At 50.1% G+C, this 13,519-nt stretch overlaps 1 protein-coding gene across 1 annotated transcript in view; it reads left to right on the top strand.

Annotated features, from left to right (window-relative positions):
* The window catches only part of LOC146251882 (plexin-A2-like), a 77,831-nt gene that overhangs the window by 40,022 nt on the left and 24,290 nt on the right, over positions 1–13,519 (top strand). Inside the window, exons 12-17 of the mRNA XM_084681393.1 lie at positions 845–981; positions 2,351–2,518; positions 4,455–4,548; positions 10,476–10,715; positions 10,937–11,080; positions 11,550–11,784. Coding sequence (XP_084537519.1) covers positions 845–981; positions 2,351–2,518; positions 4,455–4,548; positions 10,476–10,715; positions 10,937–11,080; positions 11,550–11,784 — 1,018 coding nt within the window. The remainder of the gene's footprint in view (positions 1–844; positions 982–2,350; positions 2,519–4,454; positions 4,549–10,475; positions 10,716–10,936; positions 11,081–11,549; positions 11,785–13,519) is intronic.

Genomic DNA, 13,519 nt, shown 5'->3' with positions numbered 1-13,519 from the left:
TAATTAGCAGCTTTGTTTTCATGGTGTTATTTTAGCAGCCTGTTCCCTGGCCACTGCAGCATTCTAGGGGGACATGGACATGTTGGGGGGTTGGGCTGGTGTTTGGTGCTTGTTATTGGGCTGGATTGCCACTTACTTACCCATAATGCATTTGCTGCTCTGGAAATGGCCGATGTTCTCTGTGGAGCTTCAAACATGTTACCTGCAATTCCCCAGTTTCATGGGCCATAAAAGAGAAAGCAACAAAGCAAAATAACAAAAGCTCTCTTCAATTTGTAGACAACAAAACAGACTCCCCATGTGGCCGCCTGTTTCATAAAGCATTATGGCCCCTCTCAGACAAAGGACAGTGTAAATGGAGGACTGTTTTTGTTTGTGTGTGTTTGTGTACTTCAAGTAGAGCTGTTTTATCTGTCTGTCTCAGGGTGTCTGGGCTGTCTGTTTAGATAGTTGTCCATTCTGTCTGTCCCAGGCTTCTGTGAGTGAGGCCTGCTGTAAACACCAGTTATTTCCAGCTTGCCTCCTGAAAGGGTTAGTCAGACAGAAGTGTGCCATGCAACAACAAAACACAGGAGGAAGGTGGTGGGTCTTTAAAAGCTTCCCTCGTCTCATCTGTCCCTTATCTTTATAAGGGACAGATGCCTGTATATTACAGTCACTGGCCACCAATAGCAGTTATTTGGATGACCGTCAGACAGCATGAGGTGAATTCAGCACAGACACTGATACTCTTATACTCTAAACATACCTCTTTCTCCTTTCAACGTGTCTCTCTCTCGCCCCCTCGTCTATCTCTCCCTCATCTCTTGCTGTCTCTCCATTGCCTCTCCCTCACTCTCTGCAGATTCCATCGGTACAGGGTCTCTCCCCCAGCCGAGGCCCAGAGTCTGGGGGTACCAAGGTCACCATCCTGGGGGAGAACCTGGGGGCTGGCAGCAGTGTCAATGTCCAGTTTGGGAACCAGACCTGCGAGTTCTATGGGTAAGACTCACAGTACACACACAAATACACACACAACTTGTTACATGCTGTAATGTCGGCTATGGTTTCTGCTCCGCTCCTTTACGCAGCAAAGATGGGAGAAGTTATAAAGGGACAAACCATTTGTAAAATTTTCCAATACAGTGGTGATTTTGTCAGTTATGTAACACCCTGTATTTCCCATTTTCAGTGGTACTTTTCCTCGCTCTCTCCTTCACGCTTTTCATCTTAGAGACGCCCCTGGGAATTCCATTGTCACTGGCAACCGTTGATTAGCTATTTTGACCGTCTGCCTGCGAGTGAAATTGCACAGTAGAACCCAAAACATACTTTTTTACACTACTTTGCATTACATTATTATCTGTGCGCTGCTGCCTGTCCACCACCCTGCCCTCTCCTGTAGGAGTAACATATTTTGAACGCTGTGGTGTAAAACATGGTTTAAAAAAAAAATAATAATAATAATCCAGCTGTGAAATACTGCAACAACTCTATTATTTACTTAATGCAATATTGAGATACTGTAATACTATACTCAATCTATGTATCTTTTTTGTTTAAGGTTTTGTTTTATATCATTTATTTACTTGCTTAATTATCTTGTCCTTGTCTGTTTGCTCTTGTCTGTCTGTCTGTCTTTGTTTTTTTTTTATTTTTTATTTTTTTCCATTTTATTTTATTTTATTTTATTTTTTTTTTATGCTGAGGAAGCTGGGAAAGAGGGTGGGTATTGGAGGGGTTAAGAAATCATAATTTGGAAAAAACTGAAAATGCCTCTAACGGTAACTGTTTATGAATGTATACCATACTGCCTCATTTTCTTTAATAAAATGTTAAAAAAAAAAAAAAAAAAGAGACGCCCCTGGGGACCTCTCTGTCTCTCCCTCTGTCAGAACTTTGTGTAAATCTTAATAAGGTTTCGATGACCTACTGCATCAAACCCTGCTAATAATAGCCTCCAGACAACCTTGTGTTCCCCTAAACTTCCTTCCTTCCTTAATTCCTTCCTTAATGCCTTCCTTCCTTTCTGCCTTCCTTGCTATCTTACTCTCTCTGTCTCCCTTCCTCCATCTCAGATTTTAGGGTTCTATTTAAAAGCATGCTGCGCTAGTCTGATTGTGATACTGTTAGGTTGAGGAGTCAAGCCAGTTTTAATAAGATCTGGCCTAATTACGGTTAGTGTTGTGTTTTTGGCAGGAAAAGGAGGGTGGGGGGCCCTCTCACACAGTCAGGGTGGTACTAATGAACTGGCACAGATTCAAGGGGTGGTGAAGACCAGAAACAAAGACATGCTGACTGACTGTGTGTGTGTCTTTGTTTGTGTGTGTGTCTGTGTGTGTGTGTGTGTGTGTGTGCTGCCTCCCTGCAGGAGGTCCATGACGGAGATTGTGTGTTACTCTGCACCCTCTCTGTCGGGGGTGGGCTTGGTGCAGATCACTGTGAGTGTGGACCGGGCCCAGGTCCAGGAGAGCCTGAGCTTCGAGTACATGGAGGACCCCACTGTCCAGCGCATCGAGCCTGAGTGGAGCATCGCCAGGTAGGACGCACACTCTCCCTGCTCCACACTGCTCCACACTGCTCCACACTGCTCACCACAGCTCACCACAGCTCCTCCCTGCTCCACACTGCTCCTTCCTGCTCCTCCCTGCTCCTCCCTGCTCCTTCCTGCTCCTTCCTGCTCCACACTGCTCCTCCCTGCTCCTCCCTGCTCCTCCCTGCTCCTCCCTGCTCCTTCCTGCTCCTTCCTGCTCCACACTGCTCCTCCCTGCTCCTCCCTGCTCCTCCCTGCTCCTTCCTGCTCCTTCCTGCTCCACACTGCTCATCCCTGCTCCACACTGCTCCTCCCTGCTCCACACTGCTCCTCCCTGCTCCACACTGCGCCACACTGCTCCTTCCTGCTCCACACTGCTCCTTCCTGCTCCACACTGCTCCTTCCTGCTCCACACTGCTCCTTCCTGCTCCTTCCTGCTCCACACTGCTCCTCCCTGCTCCTCCCTGCTCCACACTGCTCCTCCCTGCTCCTCCCTGCTCCACACTGCTCCTTCCTGCTCCACACTGCTCCTTCCTGCTCCTTCCTGCTCCACACTGCTTCACACTGCTCCACACTGCTCCTTCCTGCTCCACACTGCTCCTTCCTGCTCATCCCTGCTCCTCCCTGCTCCTTCCTGCTCCACACTGCTCCTTCCTGCTCCACACTGCTCCTTCCTGCTCATCCCTGCTCCTCCCTGCTCCTTCCTGCTCCCCACTGCTCCTTCCTGCTCCTCCCTGCTCCTCCCTGCTCCACTCTGCTCCACTCTGCATCGCCTCATCGTGGCAGAGAGCAGAAAAAGAGAGACAGACATATGAGGGAGGGACATTAGGAAAGCAATCTAATCTACAATTAAAAAGAGACAGAGAGAGAGAGAAAGAACAAGACAGATTGAGAGACCTAGATAAAGAAACAGAGAGAGACAGAGAGAGAGAGAGAAAGAGAGAGAAAGAGAGAGAGAGAGATAGACAGAGAGAATGAGAGAGACAGAAGAAAGAGACAGGATGATTGAGAGACCAAGATAGAGAGAGAGAACAGAGAGACAGAGATTGAGAGATCGAGGTAGAGACACAGTGAGAGAGAGGGGAGGGACACCACTTTGTTTATCGTTCTCTGTATTGAGGGATCTCCGCCCCATGTCCCATCCCCTTCCCCCCACTCACTCACTCACACACACACACACACACACATACACACACCAGACAGAGCGACAAACAGAGCTGGAAGAGGGAGGGGATCAAAGCAGCTGCCAGTGCTCCCTGTCTACACAACACCACACAGAGACACACAGCTCAGAGGAACCGGGAGGGAAAGCTAGATTTGTCATTCATCACATAAGATGCAGCAGATACCTAACCTGCAGCAATGGAAATCCATGAAATCCGTAGTTAGAGTATGGACTCATCGGATGCGGCGGGATCGCTCCGGCAGCAGCATAACACACCACCGCCATACAGCTCTGTGTGGTGTCAATGTGATGCTGCTGAGTCTCCCTCAACAACAATGGTGGACACAACTGGAGAAAAGGAGCTCTCTTCTTCTCCAGTCTGCCCACCTCCCTCTTTCCTCCACTCATCCCACCTCACCTTTCATCCTTCCTCTCCTCTCCAGTTGCTGTGTTTATCTGGGGTATTATCGAGCGAGGGACGGCCCCTGAATGATAACTACCGCAGCACAGCTCCTTTGGTGGTTCAAAGACAAGCGTGCTGCGTTTGATTGCAGCTACTGAAGTCTGCTAAAAGAATCTTTGATCATGACCTCCTCAAAGGCCTATTATCTCCTCAAAAAGTATTGTCAAAGAACCAGTTTGAATTTTGCATATATATTTATTTGTTCATCAGAGGTAAAGCATTTGAGTTTTTGGGTTTCAAGTTAGAGCAGGGGTAGACTTACCTATCTGGTTGGCTGTGTATCTGACTTGGGATGTCTGTTGTCTCTGGTGCAGTGGCCACACCCCTCTGATGGTGACAGGAACCAATCTGGACATAGTCCAGGAGCCCAGGATCAGAGTCAAGTATGGAGGGAAAGAGTCTGTCAACGTAAGTACCCCTCCAGCTATCATCCACAAACACTACTACTCAACCACAGTCTACTGGGCTGAAAGGGAATACTACTGAACCACTCACACTTCCAGAACCTTCCTGCTAGCAGTGTGGCCCGAGACACTCTACAGATGAAGGAGAGGGGGTTGGTGTCCTCCATGCAGTGTTTCATCAGACTGCTTTACACTAGGCCACAGTCAACACCCTCAGACACAGACCTTGTTCTACCCTGCTCTACCCTGTTCCACCCTGCTCTGCCCTGTTCTACCCTGCTCTACCCTGCTCTACCCTGCTCTACCCTGTTCTACCCTGCTCTACCCTGTTCTACCCTGCTCTACCCTGCTCTACCCTGTTCTACCCTATTCTACCCTGCTCTACCCTGTTCTACCCTGCTCTACCCTGCCCTGTTCCACCCTGCTCTGCCCTGCTCTACCCTGCTCTGCCCTGTTCTACCCTGCTCTACCCTGCTCTACCCTGTTCTACCCTGCTCTACCCTGTTGTACCCTGCTCTACCCTGCTCTGCCCTGCTCTACCCTGCTCTGCTCTACCCTGCTCTACCCTGCTCTGCTCTGCTCTACCCTGCTCTACCCTCCTCTGCTCTGTTCTGCTTGACTTCGCAATACTTTACCCTGCTGTTCTTTGCTGTAATCTGCTCTACTCTGTTTTAATCTGTTCTACTATGTTCTACTCCGTTCTACTCCGTTCTACCCTGTTCTACCATGTTCTACTATGTTCTACTCGGTTCTACCATGTTCTACTCTGTTCTACTCTGTTCTACTCTGTTCTACTATGTTCTATTCTGTTCTACCCCAATCTGCTTTACCCTGCTTTAGTCTATTCTGCCCCCTATTCTGCTGGACTCTGCTTTACTGTAATTGTCAAAGCTCAAGTGGAAAGATCTCCTAGTTGGGAATTGTTTAGAAGCCAGAGTGAGTGAGGGAGCAGGTTGGCGGGCCGAGAGATGGAGAGGGGGGTGGGCAATGAAGCAGAGCTAAGGGAGACTTAGGATTCTAGGAGGGGTTGGGGGGAGGGGCATCGCACCTCCTAATGGGTTTCAATAGAAGATTAACTGCTGTCAGAAGACTTTGGTCAGCATAAAGAGGGTCTGTATAATCAGGGCCGGGCGGTGGAATCGTTACAAATTACATTTGCTCCCCAGTCCTGGGGGTCCATGTTTAATTAAGGGAATGGTATTTCTGCTCTGTGTTTGAGGTGAAGGTGGGGAGGGCATGGTGGTGGGAGAGGCGGGGGGGGGGGGGAGGTGAGGATGGCAGAGCAAATTGCACAATGTCAGGAAATAGCCTGCAGTAAATTTGATCGTGAAGATTCACATACTGTACAGTATTACTTAAGAGTCCACAAACACATGAACACATAGACACCCATCAACATGTTCGTAGCCATCTTTAGAAGTGGCCCCCTTATGTAACCCTGTGTTCACACGCTTCTCTAACAGATGTGTTTTCTAAGAGAAGCTAGCTGCTTCCCCCCCTGAATTTCCCGCTCACAATCTCGTCAGGACATTTAGGACTCTCAATTTAAACCAGAGGTGTCTGAGTCATTTTACCGCTGCTTCAGGCAACAATATCCTGTCTGGGCCCTGGGCCTTCCTGTCAGACAAGTCCCGGCATACAGACGCAGTTCCCCCCTGTGAGTAGCAGGAGGCAGGGTGAGGAGCAGCCACAGCCCCTGTATTTACATGGTGACTTGTTCCAGAAAAGAGGATTCTTCGAAAGCTCCTGAAATGGGATTTTACTTGTGTGGTTGCTGTCTGGTTTTGTCAGTTTGCAGAGGCTTTGAACGAGCATCCTTTCTTCATTCTTTTATGGAGCAGTCGTCAGCCCCCCCCCCCCCCCCCCCACCACACACACACACACACACACCAGCAGAGCCGCGCTGAGCCGTCTAGCACAGAGCCTGCCTGCCTTTGATTCCACCCTACAACCAGCCTTGTGAATTTTTATTAACTGCTGAGGTTACAATTATGGATCTCTTCATCCCTTCCTCACCCCTTTGTGGCTGGGGAAGGCAAACAGCAGTGCAGCCTAGCAATCAGGGCCTGCCGCCTGTCAGACGGCCTTCAAAGCATCACCTGCCTCCCTTTAAATTGCCTCGCTCGTCTCCCTCCCTCGTGTCACCTGCGAAGATTCACAAAGAAGCTGCCTCGGAATGGGAGACAATTTTCTTTTGCGACGGGCTCTGGTACCTGTCACCGGTTCACAATTGGAACATTAATCATTGTCTTGATTAAAGTTAAAAGGTTTATTCTTCAGCCTCCACCCATCATCATCTTCTCCCGCGAGAATCAAGCCGCCACGGTTTGGGCTCTTAAGTTGTCTGGTGTGATACTGGGAAAAGAGCTGGGGTGCGGCGGGCACCGTCAGGTGCTGTTTGAGCTGATCACAGACATACTTCAGAAGATGAGCTCCCAAGTGTAGCATTTATAGCCCCCTATACAATCACACAGCCAGGAAGGAACAACGTCTCAAAGAATAGCATCTCCCTAAGAGGCACATTATAAACACCCCTGGCGCACATTAGACGGTGAGATTTCCATCTAGTGAAACTATCATCTTTTCTTCCTACATCCGTTCGACTGCCTCTCCCTGGCTCCTCTCCCCCTCCAGTCTTTTCACTTGTTTCACGCTCCATCCATTGTGCTCCAGCCAAGTCCCCCTTCTCCTCCGCTGCCATCCTCCATCGCTCCACCTCTCCCTCCTGGCCACAGGCCCGTAACACGTGTCCATCGACAGTGGAACAACACTGGGCATTATTCAACTCTCGCAGCAGGGCCGGCAGACATCTCCAAGCAGCAAACTCATTTACCGGGAGAACATTTTTCACCTTCAGCCTGGTGGTGCTGCAAACTGCTACATGAATCAGTCCAGGCAGACAGACAGACAGACAGACAGACAGACAGACAGACAGACAGGCAGACAGACAGACAGACAGACAGACAGGCAGACAGACAGACAGACAGACAGACAGACAGACAGGCAAGCAGGCAGGCAGGCAGGGAGGCAGGCAGGCAGGCAGGGTTTGGACACGAGCAGCTGCCAGCAGTATCTACAGTAGCAGTTGGTAGAAACAGCAGGCACGGAGGAGGATAGATTGAGTGTAGGACTGGGACCACTCATAAGAAACCATCATGCAACCGGTGACCCTAACCCCTTCAGCCCTGGAGCCCAGCCCAGCCCTGTCCAGCCCTGTCCAGCCTGACCCAGCTGTCTAAGTCAGGGAGCGGAGAGGTTTGAGTTGGCTGAGGTGAATCCTGGTAATGAAACCAGCCAGAGGGCTGGACTCAGATGCTGCCATGCTGTGTCTCCATCCAGGACCACAGCTCATGCCTGGGATGCCCTGGAGCCACTTTGCATTGGATGTGAAGAGTTCACATGCAGTCATTTGCAGTCTGAATATGGAGACTTTGGGGAACCAGCCGGATGTGCTAGCTGGTATACTGACTGATCTGGTACAGTAAGTAAGCATAAGGATTAGTTTCAACACAATTACGTCTAATATGTGATACCGCCCCCAAAATAAATCTCAGCCTTTCCACCGATCCCTCTAAGCTATGGCAGTGCTCAGGTGCACCATTTGCCCCATCACTACCCACAATCACATCCCCTGCTATCTCCCACAAGGCATCATTCCTCCCATCACTGGCCGTAAGGCCCTAAGCTCATTGGCTTATTCTTCCAGTCCTCTCCCTGGATTTCCTGGCTGCTGTCGTCGTCATGCCACAGCTTGGTGTGATGACTGGCTCAGAAGACAGGACGCAGTGAAGGGAAGGATTTTCGAGAAGGAAGATAAAAAAAGAAAACAAAAAAGAAACCTCCCAAAAAAGGAAAACGCTGGAAAAGAGGAGTGTTGATGGAGTGTGTTGAAAACAGGCGGTGCTGTGTGCGGCTCAGGCTGAACAGATGGTGGAAGGAGCCATCGTTGACTTGCAAATAGCTGTCTGCGCCCACCAAGACAGAGCCAGCGACAGCAGCATCTGTGCCCGTCTCTCTCACATGTCAGTTTATCGCTGCCGTGAGGAAAAACTGTGCGCAACTTTTACTTTCACTGTCGGCCGGGAAGCGGAATTATCTGCTGCTCATTTAGATGAATTGGTCAGGAGTGTGTAGTGTAAGTAAACACACTCCCCGGCAGATAGCCATCACCAGAGAGGAAGATAAGATGGAATTAGAGTGTAAACCTTCCCTTAGTCTCTCCTCTCCCTCTCACTGTGCTGTTCTCGGCATCCTGTAATAGGATTAGGAGATGCTTGGAAAAGTGTGTCACCGGCGCTATCCGTTTCTATCCATTTTTTAAAAGGCTCTTTCTCGCTCTCTCTTTCTCTCTCTCTCCCTATTTACATCCCTCTCTCTCTCCCTTTCTTTCCTGCTCTCTCACTCTCTCTCGTTTTCTTTCTGTCTTTCTGTCTCCAGCTCCCCCCGCTCTGTATCTCTCTCTCTTTCTCTCTCCATCTTTCTTCTTGTTTCTCTCTGTCTCTCTCTCCATCCCTCTCTCTCATACTCCAGTTCTCTAACATGAAACCCGGGGTTGTAGAGGGCTGTATGATGTCATTCCACTCCAGGAGTCACCAGGGAGGTTGCCCCGGCCCACACACGCTGGGCTGTGGCTGCAGCTGGCTCAGCTGGGATGTGGGAACCGTGTTTCTGCGGTTCTGTCTTCCTCCTGAACCCGCCTCAATGTGCTGTGGAACCAGCCCAGAGAACCAAGAGTACTAAACAGACCCTTAATAATTGATTCCAGATCCCCCCCACACACAAGAAAAACACACATAGACCAAGACACACTGTTGTAGTAGTCTCTAGCTCAAAAAGCATGTCTGGAGCACAAATGGCCCCCACAAACTGCTCTGGACTCTCTTGTTCTCTCTCTCTTTCTCTTGTTCTCTCTCTCTTTCTCTTGTTCTCTCTCTCTTTCTCTTGTTCTCTTTCTCTCTCTCTCTCTCTCTCTCTTTCTCTCTCTCTGTCTGTCTGTCTGTCTGTCTGTCTCTGTCTCACTCTGTCTGTCTCTCTCTCTCTCTGTCTCTCTCCTCCCTATAAAGTGTACTGTATCTGTGAGTTGTTGGGAGCAGTCAGAGTGTGTTTGTATCGACCCCCCCTCCCCCCAGCAGGCAGAGTGTGTTTGTATCGAGCCCCCTCCCCTCCCCCCAGCAGGCAGCAGGACAACAGGTAGGAGGTGTGGCACCTCCCCAGCTCACGACAGCTTTGAAGATATTTAGCTCTAATTAGGTCATACCATTGGGAGAGATCCAAGCATGATAGAGAGATAGGGGAGAGAGAAGTAGGCGAGAGGGAGGTAAACATCTCCAGGTGGAGCATCGACAATCCAACGCTCCTCCCTGCTGTGAGCAAGGACGGGGCTTCCCTGAGAGAGGGGGAGAGAGAGAGAGAGAGAGAGAGAGAGAGAGAGAGAGAGAGTCCTATACAGCTGTACTGTGTATACTCTGAAGCTGGATGGACTAACCCTGCCAGTCAGTCACAAGGGTGAAGGTCAGAGAAGGACAGACAACATTCCGTCATCTCCACTTCCATTGTTTGAGGCGTCCATGGCAACAGTCAAAGACCGGTTTAATGAAAGCTGGAAAATCCATATATCCTCTTTTCCTCTGGAAGTGTGTTGTAGCCCGTGTGAGATCAGACCTGCCGTCTGCTGTGTGTGTGTGGAAAGCAGAGCAGCTCTGTCTGATCCTGCCTCTCCAGCCTGTTTTCATGTTTCATTTCAGGAGAACTCAGGTTATTAGAGCATGAGCTCGTACGAGTGCAGCGGCTCTGCTGCTTGTTAGTGCAACAGCACGTCTCTGAAGGACTATCGGAAGCTCACCTCTTCTCTCTCTCTCTCTCTCTCTCTCTCTCTCTCTCTCTCTCTCTTTCTCTCTCTCTCTCCCTCTCTCTCTCCGCCCCTTTCCCCAGGTGTGTAAGGTTCTGAACGCCACCAGTATGAGCTGCTTCGCCCCCTCCCTGGTAACAGAGTACCGCCCCGGTCTAGACTCGGTCAAGCACGCGGACGAGTTTGGCTTTGTGTTCAACAACGTCCAGGCTCTGCTGGTCTACAACAACACCAACTTCCTTTACTACCCCAACCCCTACTTCGAACCGCTCAGCACCAACGGGGTCCTGGAGCAGAAGCCCGGCTCGCCTATCATCCTCAAGGTAGGGAGGAACCCCTGGCAGGAGCTGAGGGAGGGGGGGGGGCAGCCCTCCTCTCCCCGTCACTGCCCCTCTGACATCCATCAAGGAGATGTGCTGACAATGCCAAACCATGTTTCTGTTTGGGTTCATTGACTGCTATAGTGAGCGTGTAATGTGATCAAAGGGTTCCCCACCTCACACCTGCCCACCACCCCACCCCCCTTCGTCTATCTCCCCCACAGGGCAGAAACCTGGTGCCCCCGGCCTCAGGGGGGGTGAAGCTCAACTACACCGTGCTGATTGGGGACACCCCCTGCTCCGTCACCGTGTCAGAGAGCCAGCTGCTCTGTGAGCCCCCGAATCTCACCGGACAGTACAAGATCATGGTTAGTGTGGACCCTCTGTGTGTGTGTGTGTGTGTGTGTGTGTGTGTGTGTGTCTGTGTGTATTATTTGGTAGGGAGTGAGTGGGAGTGTGTGTGTCTGGTTATGGGTGTGGGTGTGGGAGTGTTTGAAAGAGAGTAAGTGATTTATTTTCCATAGTGTTTGACCTGTGAACGCCATTATGTTTGCACTCGTCATTGTTCATTCAGCTGGAGGAAGCAGAACACAGGGAACACAGTATGACAGCCCTAGCTGTCAAAAGGTTTCACAGGAATCCAGTGCAATTATTTCTACTACTCTGCTCTATTGAGTGCACGCCCCAGAACACTTCACTTCTCTCGGAAGATCAGGGTGCAGGGGTGTGTGTGTGTGTGTGTGTAGGGTTGGTTGGTGTGTGTGAGTGTCTGGATGTGTTCATTTCTTCATCCAGTACAATGTCTTCTAACCCTCTTTGTGCATGTGTGTGTCCCAGGTCCAGGTGGGCGGTCTCCACGTGTCTCCGGGCGCGGTCCACATCCTGTCTGACAGCCTGCTCACCCTCCCAGCCATCGTCAGCATCGCCGCTGGCGGCGGCCTGCTCCTCATCATCGTCATCCTCGTCCTCATCGCCTACAAACGCAAGTCACGAGAGAATGACCTCACTCTCAAGCGCCTGCAGATGCAGATGGACAATCTGGAGTCCAGGGTGGCGCTGGAGTGCAAGGAAGGTGAGCAACCCTCGGACATCAGAACAAATACAAACTTCAGTGCAATAAAACTGTTCTAAAACCATTCCTCTTACAATACCATAATGCCTTATACTACCATTACAGTACAAAACATCCTAACACAATACTAATATTTGTATGTACACAATAATTCTATATGAATAAGTATTAGGAATAATTATTAATGACCTCACCTCACTTTCTGTTGCCCTGTTCTGTGACACCATCTGAAGCCATCTGTGACATTGCTTGTAAAAGGGGGTAGAAATGTAATTGGATTTGATCTACTTATTACACTGTGCCCTTGGTATACTAGCTTTTGCTTCTGTAGCATAAAATAAAGAGCCCAGCAGCTCCTCAGTGTGTGAAAGTGCAAAGTTCATAAATTGTGGTTCACATGTGCCGAGTTCAATGATATTAAAAGCATAGATGGGCATTTCTGTGGTGTGCCTAGGAAGGAATTCAGCAGTGTTGCATAATGTAATAGTAATTACGGCAAATGTGGGTCAGTGAGTCATGGTTTGCCTGACACACACACACGTCTGCCCTGCCCGCGACCCCAATCGTGGCACACCCTTTTTCCACAAGGCCTTCTGCTCTCCCACTGAAGCACGACCTCTTTACTTCCACACACAGGCACACAGCCCAAACACGCTGTGACCTCCTCACACACAATGTCTAACACGGCGGAGGAAACTCAACTGTACGTTCAGGAGATCTGGAACGGCATGATCATTTTTATTTCATAGTGGCCTTTTTCCCGCCTCCCGGAGAGAGCGTGTGAGCGCGGGGTGTCTTCCAGAGGCATGCAGGGGCCGTTCCCATGGTGATGTGCTGCAGCGGCTGATTTCACCTGTCTGACTGTACAGACAACACCCTCTCATGGCCCTTTTTAGCTGTATTGTTTCGGGGCACTAGGACACTACCTCACTCCGGTAGTTTCTGTAAGGCTGGTAAGTGGCGTAGGGAATGCAGCGGGCTGGAGGACACGTGGTTTTCACCAGAAGGAGACAAAGCCACAGGGAGCCTGGCATGACTTGTTTGTTACATGATTGGATTCAACCTACCCATAGAATAATCCTGTTTGGAAAATGAACTTTATTTTGCGTACAACCTGTCCTGATGCTGCATCAGTGGACTTAAAATTGTGATTTTAATGAACAGAATGCCACTACTGACAGTCTGACAGAAGAAGAGAGTTCAGTTTGGTCTGTCTACCAGGCTTTTTTACAAGGAACTGTTGCTGATTCCCTCCCGCTAGCCTTAATAGGCTCACATTGTGGTGTGTCTGTGTTTTTTTTCTGTGTCTGTTTGAGTGTAATGGCGTGAAAGGGTGAGAGAGAGGTAGATGCATATTACAGAGTGAGGCGTAGAGTGCCTATGATCCCAGAAGCAGACAGACAGACAGACAGACAGACGTCCGGGTGGAAAGGGGTCTCATGTTTAAATTGTCAGCAGCTGAGGAGGCCTGGCCCCAGGGTGGATTTAGACGGATACCTGGGCCCCCCACAGGAGTGTGTGTCTGAGCCCTGGGCTGGGGGCCAAGGGCTGGGAGATGGAGGGAGCTGGTGCAGGGCAAGGCTGTAGTTAGAGGAGGAGGAGTGTGGGGGGAGGGCTGGAGGGGTGTTTGCCCTCAGGGCAGAGAAGGGCCCAGGACACAGACAGGATGGGGCCAATTAGCACAGCTCACCTGCAGCCTCAGCACACACACCTGCCAATTTATTGGCCAGAAGAG

Source organism: Hypomesus nipponensis, chromosome 18 (assembly GCF_054491055.1).
Source record: "Hypomesus nipponensis isolate SF chromosome 18, ASM5449105v1, whole genome shotgun sequence".
Taxonomy (NCBI): Eukaryota; Metazoa; Chordata; class Actinopteri; order Osmeriformes; family Osmeridae; genus Hypomesus; species Hypomesus nipponensis.
This window is presented reverse-complemented; position numbering and strand designations above follow the sequence as displayed.